General features: G+C 46.9%; 1 protein-coding gene across 3 annotated transcripts in view; it reads right to left on the reverse strand.

Annotated features, from left to right (window-relative positions):
* The window catches only part of MYH11 (myosin heavy chain 11), a 127,119-nt gene that overhangs the window by 58,157 nt on the left and 54,082 nt on the right, over positions 1-14,880 (reverse strand). For 2 of the 3 annotated variants that reach the window (XM_032604060.1, XM_032604062.1), the window contains 2 exons: positions 4,997-5,099; positions 791-883 (listed from right to left, as the gene is read on the reverse strand). In XM_032604060.1, coding sequence (XP_032459951.1) covers positions 791-883; positions 4,997-5,099 — 196 coding nt within the window. Of the gene's footprint in view, positions 1-790; positions 884-3,361; positions 3,383-4,996; positions 5,100-14,880 lie in introns of all 3 variants that reach the window. The other variant, XM_032604059.1, reaches the window with a different exon arrangement.

The following is a 14,880-nucleotide window of genomic DNA, read 5'->3' on the forward strand; positions in this document are numbered from 1 at the left end:
GTATCTTTCTGACTCTCCTATGGAGTGGAGGCCCCCACTTCTTTTGTACAACAAGATAATTTTTGTGTGTCATCAACCACCTGTGTTCAGAGTTCTCCTTCCCCCATTAGGCTCAGGTGAGAAAGTGGGGGGGCCCTTGGAACCTGGGAAAGCCTGTGTGGGAAGTCCTGCCTCGTTGACTATTGGCTCCCCAACTAGGCCACAAGCTTTGTGAAGCCTGGAACCACGTCTCAATTGTTTGCTGTCTAGTTCAGGGTCTGCTATACAGTAGGCGCTTAATGAAAATGAGCCAAATGAAGAGAGAGAGAGAGAGAGAGAATGGTGTGTGTAAAAATGCCTGCCAGAATGATTGTATACAGTGGGTGCATAATAAATGTTTATTGAAATTTGCATGTGCTTGGTACATAGTAGGTACTCAATGCATGTTTTGCTGAATAAATAAATGAGTATTGGGTGTAAGTGTCTAGCACTTACTAGGTGCTCAGTAAATATTTACTGAATGAATTATGAATGTCAAATTCTAACAGGGAGCCTAGCAAGCAGATGCTGAATGAATATTTGTTGAATGAATAGTGAGTGAATGAATGAGGGAGTGAGTGGCTGGAGCACTTGCAGGGTTGTAAGGTCAAGACAGGACTGGAGATGCAGAGCAAAATGCTGTTGCAATGCACACCTCCATCCCTTCAGCCTCAGACGTCCCCTGCACACACATACTCTGCGTTCTCAGGCAGGAGGGGACACCAGGGGACCCAAGCCTTTTCCAGAAAACCCGTGTGGCTTTGCTACTTACAAATCGTGAGGAGTTGTCGTTCTTGACAGTTTTGGCGTTGCCAAAAGCCTCCAGGATGGGGTTTGCTTGTAGAAGCTGCTTTTCCAGCTCACCCTAAAATTCATTCACATCTAGTTATTGGAGAAAGTGACGTAGACACTGACAGCTCTGCCATAGACAGATGTTGTCACAAAATTCTGCCCTTAACCCACGGGTTCTCTCCTATCCTATCACCTACCCATCTGAGACCCCCAATGCTAATGTCCAGATTTACTCAAGGATTTCAGAAGAGAAACAAATGTCTGAGCTCTCTTATAGCTGGGACATCTGTAAGGACATCACCTAGGAAGACCACTTTTTCCTAGATAGGGCCTGCTCATCTATGTGACATCATTGTCACTGAGAACTGCCACACTGTACAACACCAGGATGTCATTTACATCATAGTGAATCCATGGAGGTGTGCAGTGCACAGCCTGCCCTGCTGTACACGGCAGTCCTGCTGCTGCTTATGTTTGACAAGCAGCTTTCTTCAAGCTAAATCACTACAACCCTCCTTCTGTTGGTTTTAGTGCCACTTTTTATAGTTGCAATTTTTCCTTTCTCAGGACCAGTTTTCTGAAGTCTCCTATGGAAGACAAGTAAGGAATGTGCAAAACCCACCGGGAATACTTCAAACCGACTGCAGAACAAAGCTTCAAAGCAGGTTGCTTGAGCTCCATTCATCAGGTTAAATGCAGCTGAGACTGTACACAGCCCATCGGCCCCCTCTGAGGGGGCTCCTGTGCACAAACGCGGTCACGTGATTAATTGTTGCAGGAAAGGGCCAACAAGGTAAATCATGCCAGGAAGCATCGAGCTGCTCTCTGCCTATCCCCACGACACAGCGGCTGCAGACTGGCTCAGCGGCTCTCCTACCCAGCTCCTCCTCCAGGCCGACCCTGGGAAGTATGGGTCCTGAGGGTTTTCTCCTGTTTTCTCTGCTGGTTCCCCTGTCCTCTTTTTCAGGGCAGTTGGGCTGGGCTAAGAAGAAGCTGGGAAAGGTTCTAGAAGGGAAAAGGCAGCGCACAGCTTTCTCCCTGCTCCTCTATACACCAGGAGGGCATCATGGGTGGCTGTCCCTAAAGGAACAGAACAGGAAGCTACTAATTTGCGTGTCTATTTATTCACATGCCCTCCTCCTTCACAGCTCCCAAAGAAGATAAAAGTGTCATCTCTGGGCTTCCCTGGTGGTGCAGTGGTTGAGTCCGCCTGCCAATGCAGGGGACACGGGTTTGTGCCCTGGTCCAGGAAGATCCCACATGCCGTAGAGCGGCTGGGCCCGTGAGCCATGGCCACTGAGCCTGTGCGTCTGGAGCCTGTGCTCCGCAACGGGAGAGGCCACACAGTGAGAGGCCCGCATACCGCAAAAAACAAACAAACAAAAAAAAGTGTCATCTCTGTGAAAATCCCAGCCACAGTAGAATCCCCATAATTGGGACTTGTGGAAATTTACAATGAGAGCAAAGGGCTTTGCTTGACTAGTAGGAAGAAGACTAATGGGGTCACTTCTGTCAACACAAACTTGGGATCCCAATATCCCCAGAAAAAAGTTCCCTTCCTAGAATGGGAGTTCCAGCTGCTGGGGCCAAAAGATCCTTCTCAGGAGAGCTCTGAACATGAAGATCTGGTCCAAACCACTCATTTTATGGATGATGAGACAGTGGCCCAGAGAAGTTAAGTGACTTGGCCAACGTCACACAGGAGCAGATCCTATATAAGAAGCCTGATTCTCCTTCTGATTCATCCATGACACTGCCGCCCAGGTCTAACTAAGATGGATTGAGTGTGATCCTAGCACACGCTAGGATCTCTTGATCTGAGGGTCTCTCCCAGGCTGGGACCCATATGCCAGCCCCCCAAGCTCTGAGTTAGAGATGAGTTTACACATGCAGAGGTTTGAGCAGGGCCCGGTTGTGTGTCACAATAGCTGGGGCCTTACCGTGCCACCAAAGCTAGTGCATCGTGAACACCAAGACTCCCGTTTCTGGAGCCCTGGGTCAAGCAACCGGCATGCAAAGACGGACACGCACTGCACACACGTGCACAGGGACACACCAGTGCACAGGGGACAGGGCTCAGGGGAGATGTTTAGGGATGATGGCAGGGAGTGGGGAGAGAGGCATGCCACAGCAGTGCCATTAACTGACTGTCAATCAAGCCAGGGAAGCTTTAGGGCCAGAAGGTCCTTAAAGGCTCAACCAGATGGAACAGACGTCTCCAGGGCCTTCCAGTCAGGGTTACCGGTGGCGGACACATTGGTGGGAAGGGTAATGAGATCCATTCTGAACTGGGAAAATCCATTCCCGGCTGGAGGTCAACCCTGGGAAGTCCAATGGGTCCTGCGGGTGGCAACGCGCCCCACGCCCCACACTGACATTGGACACCCGCAGGACGGTGTTTCAGTGAGTTTGTAGGTTTAGGTTGTGAAACTTGGGGATCTAGCCCGTTCTACCATCAGCTACGGGGCTCAGTGGGTGCGACAGGAGCATGCACATCTAAACACACTCCGTGCCTCCCGTACACACCAGGAAAACACTCCCAGTTACTCACGTAGGCAAAAGATGGGCCTTGCTGTGGTTGAATAATACAGTATAAAACAAATGTCAGTGTTATTTCCATCACACGTACATCAGGGTCTGGAGAATATACGATTTCAATCCCCCCACTTAGCCTGGATTCTCCAAGATTCTCCAACTAGGAAAGCAGCAACTTTTCTTGGATTCAATTTCCTTTCTGTTTTGCTGCTTTCTTTTCTAATTTCTTAGAGATTCAGACATTTCAAAGTTTTTTAATTGCTGGGGCCGAGGTGCAGTCTTTAAAACTGTGTCTCATGAGATGCTGTCTGAGATGTGTTTTCACACACAGAGAAAAAGGTATCTGGCACATAGCAGGTGCTTGATAAAGATCAGTCACTATTATCAAGTATTACTATTACTTATCATCACTATTCTAGGAAAAGGAAAGGCGGTGGGAAGTGGTGTTTAACTGCCACGTGAACTTTGGCACTATTTGTTCCCATACACGGTGCCAGAGACAGTGTGGGTTTCCTGCGTCTGTTTGAGGGAGGAAGGTTCCCCAGGCTACAATCAGTGCCCACCAGAGATCTCCGAGGGCCTCCAGACAAACTGGCCTCTGTGGCTGCTCCAGTGTTGCCTCTGAGCCCCAGAAGCAAGATCCAGAGTGGCAGGAACCAGTGACACCCCAAGCCTTCTTCAGGCCTCCGCTCTGCCGTTCCCCTGCCCCCACCCCAAACCTTCACACAGAGGCGCTGGCAGGTCCTTCAAGCAGCCCCATTGCTTGTCGCCTCCTCTGGGACAGACGAGGCAGGGCTAAGACGGAGGAGGAAGAGAGGGATGGACCCAAGAAGGGATGATTCTAGAAACAGGCTCTTCTTTCCTTCTAAGGCCTTAATCAAACTGCATCACCATGGGTTGATCTGTATGATTATTTGATGACCATTTCTCTTTCCCACGAGTCCAAAAGCTCAGTAGCTAGAATAACAGTGCCTCTCAGCCTCATCGCTGGACCCCATCCTGGCAGTGCCCAGCATACAGTAGATGCTCAGTCAAGGGCACTGGACCAAAGCCCATATGCTGAGTGACACCAATGTTCCCATCCCCTGGGGTTCCCATTTGAGGGACACATGGAGGAATGACAGGTGTCCCTCAACACTAGGGAATTTACAGAGATTCAGTTCAGGCAGTAGTTCTCCAGCAGGGGTGACCGTGCCCCACAGAGGGCACCTGGCAATGTCTAGAGACATTCTTGGTTGCATAACTGAGGGCAGGGGTTGCCACCAGCCTCCAGTGGGGAGAGGCCAGGGATGCTGCTAAAAACCCTCCAAGGCATAAGACAGCCCCACAATTACTCAGTCCAAAATGACTTCGGTGCCACGGTTGAGAAGCTTTGATGTCAATCAAGACTCCTCCTCTCATTTCACAGGACAGGACCCCTCAGGAGATGATCCTGGCTAAAGCGAGAAATCACCTAGACCCAAACGGGCCCACCCAGGAGGAAAAACAGCCCTCTGGTGAGCTGTCTGGGGAGGGGCAGTGAAGCACAGCCCTGAGTCCTTACAACGCCAAGTCCTGGCCTTCTTAACGGTGCTGTCTCTCCCTCGGTCAGCCCACGAGCCTGGGGGCCCATCTGCTAAGTCGTGGCCACAGGGCAGGAACTACCACTCACCGTGATACTTGTGTCCTTCTTGCCCTTGTGGGAGGAGGCCACCACGGCCAGGTACTGGATGACTTTCTTGGTGTTTTCAGTTTTCCCAGCTCCAGACTCGCCTCTGAAAGATACGGGAAAAGTGACCCACCGGAAACAGCCCCACACAGGTGTTCTGTGGGTACTTTTCCACAGCTCCGTGCCATTTGTCAGATGGGGAAACTGAGGCTCCCAGAGGGGAGGAGACTTGCCCACCACTGGCAGAGAGCTGGGCTGGGTTTTCAAACCCCACTCCATATCTCAATCCACTCCTCCCGAGAGGATGCAGGAAAGGATGTAGATGAAAAGAGTAAAAGAGAAAGCTGAGTTTTCCTAACAAGGTCCAAACTTAGGTTTATTTGGAACTGTCTACTTTAAAAAATAAATACTTCGTTTTCTAGAGCAGTTTTAGGTTCACAGCAAAATTGAGCAGAGGTACAAAGGTCCTATACGCCCCTGCCCCTGCCCCTTGACATACACAGCCTCCTCAACCATCAACATCCCCCACCAGAGTGGTACCCTTGTAACGATCAATGAACCCACGTTGATGTATCATTATCACCCAAAGTCCGTAGTTTACATGAGGGTTCACTCTTGGTGTTGTACATTCTATGGGTTTTGACAGCTGTACAATGAAATGTATCCACTATTACAGTATCATACAGAATAGTTTTACTGCAAATTATCTATTTTAAAGACATTATTAGGGACTTCCATGGTGGTGCAGTGGTTAAGAATCCGTCTGCCAATGCAGGGAACACAGGTTCGAGCCCTGGTCCGGGAAGATCCCTCATGCCGCGGAGCAACTAAGCCCGTGTACCACAACTACTGAGCCTGTGCTCTAGAGCCCACGAGCCACAACTACTGAGCCCACCTGCCACAACTACTGAAGCCCACGCACCTAGAGCCCGTGCTGTGCAACAAAGAGAAGCCATTGCAATGAGAAGCTCATGCACCGCAACGAAGAGTAGCCCCGGCTCCTGCAACCAGAGGAAGCCTGCACATAGCAACAAAGACCCAATGCAGCCAAAAATAAATAAATTTTATAAAGAAAAAAAAAAGACATTATTAGCCTTGTCAGAGATGGAATGATCAGGCAAGAGACTGCCTTCCAGGAAGGACATAAGTACCCCTCAGAGTACCAGGATATATGTTACAATGTTTTGAAGGTCCCCTTGCAAAAAAGGAGAAAAAGGAGAAGAAGAGGGAGGGGGAGTGGGGAGAGGGAGAAGGAGAAGAAGAAGGGGAAGAAGAAGAAGAAGGGGACGAAGGAGAAGAACTGGTTATCCCATCAGCCACTGGACAGACATAAGCCCCTTCATCCTCTGGAGAACCCCATTCTAATGGTCAGGTGGCTAGCTAATGATCTCAGTCAAGTATCAAAGAATAAACCTGGTTGAAGTAATTCATGCTAAAGTGTAAATGACTGATAAGTTTAGATCAGCAGGGCGTTGTTTGTCTTATCAAAAGAGTACTCCTAGAATATGAGCAGTGGATTATTTTACCAAAATGGCCTTCTCGAACCAGCTACCTCTCTTGGCCACTGGAGATCATGGTGGTGGAATTGTTTCATCCAAGGAGTCCAGACACTGCCTCTGACTCCCACTATTCTCAGTGAAAGGGAAAGATGACTTCAACCAAATCTTTCCTCCCTTCTTGTCCTCTCCTCTGATTTTCTTTTGTTTTTCCTTCCTTTGCCTAGACTCTCATTTGCTGAGGTCACTGAATATTCTGAAACGTACTAATTTTTTTTAAGTCTGAATTTGTCTACCCCAAGGTCGGTTCAAGGTTCTCCACACTGAACCACTGCCACCAGCGCTAGTGCAGTGCTTGCCCTTTTTCCTAATTAGGAAATAAAGAAATTAACTTGCTCTGCCAAGGGCCCATTAATAACTTTGCTCATGGCTAAACGGAAGAAAGAGAGAAAGAGGAAGGAAGGGAGGGAGGGAGGGAGGGAGGAAGAAAGAGAAAGAAAGAAAGGGAAAGGGAGAGAGAGAAGGAAGGGAGGAAGGGAGGAAGGGAGGAAGGGAGGGAGGGAGGGAGGGAGGGAGGGAGGGAGGGAGGGAGGAGGGAAGGAGGGAGGCAGAGAAAGAAACATGTGCCCTGAATTGTCAGACGCAACCCCATGGGTCACCATCCGGAAATCAAGTGTCTGATCTCCAGGAAGGTTGAAACATGTCTCCACGTCTCACGACGATATTAACACTGTCCTCTCCCCTTTCCTAATGGCCTTTCTTCCCAATGGTCACATTATTTCATATGGCCTCAGAGGCACTTTGTGAAATGGGAGCCATGGAGGCATTATCTTTATTTTCTTGAGGAGGACAATTGAGTCCAAAAAAAATTTTTTTTCTTTAATTTTAAGGAGAGAATTGACTTTTCAAGGGGAGTGGAGGCCCTATGTTAATTGTTTCACATGTATTATCTCCTTTACCTCCCCTCCCACAATCCTGAAGGTAGGACATATCACTTTCATGTTATTACAGAAGAGGAACTTTGGGCCAGAGTGGGTAAGCAACTTGCCCTAGATTACACAGCGAGGCAAGAGCACACACAGCATTGAAATCAGGTCTCTGGTTCCAATGCAATCAGGACTCTTTCTATGACGTTTCACAAAGTCATTCCATGACACAGGCCTAACCCTCTAGGAACTTGCTTTCTAAGGTCAGAGGAAGGGAATGGGGAATAGGAATTGATATTTCTTGAAGACCTACTCTATGTTACTGGGCTCAGAAATCTTTTTATTTAATCCAACAACCTAATGAAGGAGTCATTGATTATCCCCATCACCCACCTGGGGAAACTGAGGCTCAGAGAGGTTGAAGTAGTGTTCTAGGTCATAACTGCTCCTGCTATCACACAGATAGGGAATAGAAGAGTGAGATTTGAATGCAGGTCTGCTTGATACCAGAGCCCATGTTCTGCCCACTACACTTTTTTTTTTCTTTTTTACACGTGAAATTATTTTCAAACATTATTTAACACAAGTCTTACAAATATATCACATTAGTTGTGGAGGAAGTTAGATATTTTATAACTTCAGGGCTATAATTTGTTATTGGCAACAAAAGGCAAAAAACCTCACTGCCAGCATGAGGGCACAGTTTGAAGCAACTGAAATCATACAAGCATTGCTTCATAAACACCGATTTTTGAGTGGCATAGTTTCAGAAAAGATTGATTTTTAAAGGATATTTTAATTATGCTCTAACAGGTGTTTGGAATGAAATGCTATATTGCAGCTATCCGTATGAAGGTTTGGTCAGCATTGATTATTCGGAATGTCTAGCTCTGCAAGAAAGCAAAAAGGAAAGTGGTTTGAAATAGACAAACTCTTGTGGCATATAGTTTATATGACTAGAGGTTGTCATCAAACCTTGAAAACAGTCTTGATGTATTTAAGTGAAAGATGGTGGACACTAAGCTGTTATAGGAACAAACTGATCTGTGTAGCTTATCCTTGGAAATTAAGTTACTGAGTTAAAGTTCTTAGTTTTAAAGACTAATAATAATCCATTTAGATCTTCTTTTCAAATCAGTTTACTCGTGAATGACTGCCATGTATTCATTCTAATTTGTCAAGAAATTGGCATGAAAAGTTGGAAACTGATCTTTTTTTGTTGTTGTTGTTGTTGTACGCGGGCCTCTCACTGTTGTGGCCTCTCCCGTTGTGGAGCACAGGCTCCGGACGCGCAGGCTCAGTGGCCATGGCTCACGGGCCCAGCCACTCCGCGGCCTGTGGGATCTTCCCGGACCGGGGCACGAACCCGTGTCCCCTGCATCGGCAGGCGGACTCTCAACAACTGCGCCACCAGGGAAGCCCTGCCAAGTCCTTTTGATCAGTCCAGCCTCAGTGGCTGGAAGGAGGTACCCAATGGCAGCTTAACCCCTCAGCCCCCAGCCAGGCTGGATTCATGGGTGTGTGACCTGTGCAGTCCCACGGGGACAATACTGAGGAGGGCCCTGTGCTTGATTTAATGCTCTGATGTTGCGATCTTGAATTTCTAAATAATTTTTTAATTAATTTTTTTTTATTGGAGTAAAACTGCTTTACAATATTGTGTTAGTTTCTGCTGTACAATGAAGTGAGTCAGCTATAAGTATACCTATATCCCCTCCCTCTTAGACCTCCCTCTCCCCCACCCCCGCATCTAGGTCATCACAGAGCACCGAGCTGAGCACCCTGTGCTATACGGCAGGTTCCCACCAGCTATCTATTTTACACATGGTAGTGTATCTATGTCAAACCTAATCTCCCAATTTGTCCCACTCTCCCCTTCCCCCTCTGTGTCCACATATCAGTTCTCTACATCTGTGTCTCCATTCTTGCCCTACAAATAGGTTCATCTGTACCATTTTTCTAGATTCCACATATATGCATTAATATACGATATTTGTTTTTCTCTTTCTGGCTTACTTCACTCTGTATGACAGACTCTAGGTCCATCCACATCTCTACAAATGACCCAATTTCATTCCTTTTTATGGCTGAGTAATATTCCATTGTATATATGTACCACATCTTCTTTATACATTCATCTATCATTGGACATTTAGGTTGTTTCCATGTGTTGGCTATTGTAAATAGTGCTGCAATGAACATTGGGGTACATGTGTCCTTTTGGATTATGGTTTTCTCAGGGTGTATGCCCAGTAGTGGGATTGCTGGGTCATATGGTAGTTTTATTTTTAGTTTTTTAAGGAACCTCCATACTGTTCTCCATAGTGGCTGTACCAATTCACATTCCCACCAAGAGTGCAAAAGGGTTCCCTCTGAACAAGGGGCTCAGCATTCTCATTTTGCATAATTTTACAAGTCAGGTAGGTGGTCCTAGCTCCTAGGGTTGAACACCATTTCTGAGTCCATTTCAGCCGTGGTCTGCCATTGGTAGCAAAGCCAAATTGCCTCTGAATCTCAGAGCTGTTCAGTCCCTGGTCCTCATGTGACTCCCACCCCTGCAGCCAGCAAAGTCCTCTGGATTTGTGCTGTCCAACTCCTATACACCCTACAAAGCCCAGTTAAGCACTGCCTCTATTTTGAGTACTGCCTCCAGCTCCCCAGGCAAAAGCAGTTCCTCTTTCCCCTGCAGCATCAATCAGCAGAATAACACAGTGGGCTCCAGGGCCAGACTGCCTGAGTTCAAGTCTCTGCTCTGCCCTATGTGACCACGTGCAAGTCATTTAACTACTCCCATGCCTCAGTTTCCTCATCTATAAAATGGGTATAATAAAAAGCACTTCTATGATTGTTATGAGGATTAAATGAGTGAATATATAAAACATTTAGAACAATGCCAGGTATACAAAAATGTTACCTATTGCTACTTTTACAACCATTTCTCTCCTAATGCTTATATATTCTGTTTATATCATTATCTTCAATATTTATACTATCATTAACATACAAGACATATTTTTCTATTGTTTAAGCCAGGAGTCAGCAAACCATTCTGTAAAGGACAGATAATAAATACTATAGGCTTGGTGGGGCCTGCATTCTGTGTCCTAACTACTCAGCTTTGCCTTTGTAGCACAAAAGCAAATGTGGAAACAAATGGGAGTGGCTATGTCCCAATAAAACAATAAAAGAACAGACAGGGACCAGATTTGGCCCACCGGTCAGAGTTTGCTGGCCTCTGGCTGAAGTGTTCCAGTGCTTTTCTGTCCATTTTAAAGTTCAGACTCCTCTAGAAGACCTCACCCACCTCTCTCTGATCTCATATCCCACCCCTCACAAAGATGCCCACATCCTAATCTCAGGAATCTGTGAATACATTACATGAGACAAGAGACTTTTTAAATTAAATTAAGGATCTGGAGAAGGGAAAATTATCTCGGATTATCCTGGTAACCCAGTATAATCACGTGTCCTCATAAGAGGGAGGCAGGAGGGTCAGAGACAGAGATTAGGAGATACACTGCTGGCTCTGAAGATGGAGGAAGAAACCACAAGCCAAGGAATGTAAGCAGCCTCTGGGAGCTGGAAAAGACTAGGAAACCGAGTCAGCAGGTTGTTTTAGCATTTATATCCACTTACCTAAGTAGCATTATATCACTAATTTTTGATTATTCATTGTTAAGCATCAGATGTTGATTTCCCATTGTGGAAGCTGATAATTTAGCCCCTGTTTAACCCTCTCCTCTTTCCCCATAGAAGCAATGTGGTCGCATATAGTATTTCCGGCTAGATCAACACTCAGGGTTTGCATTATAAAGATGATGGAAACACTGCACACAGCTGGGCCCCTTTGTCACTGTGATTACTCTTCCTTCTTGCCTAACTTTGATTTCCCCTAGAATTAATAATTACCTTGTCTTAGTGTTTCCCAGCTTTCTATCTCTATACATATCAGCCCCAAACTTATTACAGATTTTCTAAATCTTCTCTCAATGCATTTCATTGTCTTCACAATTAAATCGCCACCTGACACTCTTATTTATCTGGTTCAGCACCAGGACCCCCAGGCCTAGCACCTGCTTGGTGCCAGTTGGTGCAAAATAAGTATTTGTTGCCTGAGTCTGTCCTTTGGCCTTGGGAGTTTGCTGTAAGGAACATTCGGGGGAAAAAATCTGGAAAAGCGTTTTTGAAAAGCAGATAGCAGGCTCTATTTTCAAGACTATGGCAATTAGAATTCCTTAGCACCTGAACTCAGAACCCATCATTCACAACTCTAAACGTGCAGAGAAAGTTGTGGAGCAAAAGTCTAGAAACAATGCGGTTACTGTTACTATCTGTTAATACTGTGAATAATTCTGTTAATAACATGATTTGTTGACATTGCTTTTAATTGAAGGAGAGGCTAACTTTCAGTTAGAAGTTTAAAATGTATGTTTGTGTATGTAGAGGTATATGTTTGTATACACACACACACACACACACACACACACACAGAGTCATTCTCATTGTTCACACTAGTTATGCTCTATGAAGCCACTGCGAACACTGAATTAGTGATCACTGAACCATCGTCGCTCGTAGGGGAAACACACAGATAGGTTCCTTTGAGCTTCTGGTCCCAAAATTTTCATCAGCCAATCACTATGGTATAACTTTGTTTTATGTGTGTTTCTGTTTAAAGACACTTTACTTAATATATTGTTGATTCATTGACATTGAACTCATGGCTAACAACACTGTAACTCATGCCTGAAGGAGACTCATCTAATACACGTATTTCCTCCATAAGGCACAGCCCAGCCTTCCTGCCCTTAGGAAAACCAGACAGCACTTCGGCACTACACTTGGTGGATGTTTTAAACAGCAAAATCACTAAAAAAAAAAAAAAAGCAACAACAATTCAAAAACGTGGCACTAAATATGCCACAAAGAGGACCCTTGTTTACAGTCTGAGCTGAAACAAGAAGGCCGAGTGTCACCTTGTTCCACCTCAGCTGGGAATGTGTGCGTCAGGGGACCCAGATTTTAGCTCTGCACATGTCCTCGAATGACCACGAAAGCACCATGAGTATTGAATTAGGGGTACAAATCAATGTTAGCAAGTAGGTAAACCTGCATATACAGAATCAGTGAATAATGAGGATCAATTATGTGTGTGTGTATTTTTTTTCACATTTTTTAAGGAATAGAAACAACCAAAATTATGATCCATAGGGGTTGATAAAATAAAACACAGCATCTCCAGGCAGCCACTACTATATATGATCAGACAGAATGCACTCTAAAATACACTGTTGGTTAGAAAAAGCAAGGGCAGATAAGCATATGGTGTATACAACCATTGTGTTTTATGAACTCCAAAGTTCTGGATTCTCTTGGGGAGGGACAAACCCAAGGACCTCTGGTAACACTGGGTCGACATTCTCCCAAGGGATCAATTGTCTGTGGCAGAATCACAGCTGTTCCCTTGAATGGATACTGTGGCTTTCCAATTTGCCGCAGTCTTCACCACTCCCTATTGTCACTCCTGGCCCACTTCACTCCTTTCCATTACCTGCCAGGCTCTCCTAGGCATTTGCATTTGTAGATCCTGGTCTGGGGTTAAGATGAATATCTCTAAACAGCCAGCTGTAGATTCACTGGCCATGCCTAAAAATTCATTAAGATAAAATACCCATGGGCATGGTTATTATGCTTATTAATAGCTACCACTCTTTTTCTGTTACCCTATACTTTCTTCTTTGGTTTCACTTAGAATGGCTGGGGGCCCAGTGGAAATTTCAAATGTAACTTACAAGTAGCACTTGTGTTCACTGTGCATTAACACGTCATCAGGCACTGTGCTAAGAGCTTTTTATGAATTAACACATTTATTCCTTACAACCACTCTGTGAGGTAGGTGCAGTTGTCCATTTTCTAGATGAAGAAACTGAGGCTCAGACAGGGTCAGTGGCTTTCTGTAGATCATGTCATGAGAATATGACAGAGCTGAGACCAGGACTCTGTTCTTTTCCATGTAGCACACAAGCCACCCCCAAAATGAAAACCTGGTCTGGAGCCAAAATGTCCTTGTGTCGCCTTGCTCAGTGCCTCCAAGTGTTGTCACAGCATCACTTAGGAGTGAAAGGGACCCAAACGCCCCACTATCACTTTACTTCTTCAGCCAGGAGAGTCAGCTAACGGTCTGAGGACCCCAATCTCTGCGTGGGCTCACTCCCAGCCCAGGCTCCCCGGGAGCCAAGACTGGGGCCCCCTCGTTAACCCCTCGCAGCCACCAGGTAACCTGAGAAGTCTTCCTACCACAAGGCCTGCACCGATGGGTCAGCAAACTGGGGGATGAGCCAGACGCCCTCACAGCAAAGTGTGCGTCAGAATCTCCAGGACCCTCCAGTCCTCCCTGACTCATGCTTCCCGCCCTTCTGAGCTCCCAGTGGGCTGCAGAGGGGCAGCACCCCAGCTCCCTCCCTCTGCTGGTGGAGGTTCAGCTCCCAGATGCCCCCCTCTAGACCCCCACCCAGAGCAGACGGGGGTGCACAGCTCAGACACAGCCACCCCTTCAGCGTCCCCTGTGCAGACGACCCTTGACAAGTGTTTCCAATCCCTGCCAGCTTGCTGACTGGCCCTGCAGCTTCACAGTCGCCCAAGACACTAGATAAAAACACAGGTTTCCCCAGCTCTACCCCAGATCCACTGAGTCAAGAGCTGCTGGGGGTGAAGTCAGGCCATCCGTCTCTTGAACTAATGGCCCAAGAACTGACGTGCAGCCACGTTTGTGGAGAGAGGTCTAACAGAACCCACACTGGAGGTATCGGAGGTGGTTTTACACAGTTCACGGTCAAGCAAGCAGGGCTCAGCAGAACTCTGGTTGATACTAACCACGGCGCTGCATCAGAACCTCAGCTGCCAACCATGGGCACCTGCACCGTGCCAACATCATGCTCAGCTACCCCCTACGCAGCTCCTTCAATTCTCTCAACAACCCTGGAAGGTGGGCACAACTGATACCCCCCTTCTACAGATGAGGAGACTGAGGCTGGGAGGCTTAACCAACTTGCCCAAGAACAAATTGCTGGCATGCAGCACAGCGGGAAAGCAAACCTAGATCTGTGCCTCCACAGCCTCGCCAGCTAAGCACAGCGGCCACTCTCCTGAAGCATCTGCGCCCCTTCAACACTGCACTGTTATCAAAAGCACCTTTAAAAACCCTGCAGGCCTCTGCCAGAAAGTGTTTCTCCCTCTTCTTCAGAAACAGGGTGGAAGGGATGAGGGCAGGTGGGGTCAAAGTAGGAAGCCTGGTTGGGAGCGAATGCAGGCCGTGGGTGGAGCAACCAAGGCAAACCCCTGGGAAGCCTCCAGTTTTCCAAGAGTCAGCACTGGCCCCAGAGAGAGTGACAGAGGCACCTGTTGGCCTGAGTTGCCTCCCCTGAAGGGGAGAGTCGCCTGACACCAGCATCTCCTGCCACTGAGT

This window comes from Phocoena sinus, chromosome 15 (assembly GCF_008692025.1).
Source record: "Phocoena sinus isolate mPhoSin1 chromosome 15, mPhoSin1.pri, whole genome shotgun sequence".
In the NCBI taxonomy this organism is placed as follows: Eukaryota; Metazoa; Chordata; class Mammalia; order Artiodactyla; family Phocoenidae; genus Phocoena; species Phocoena sinus.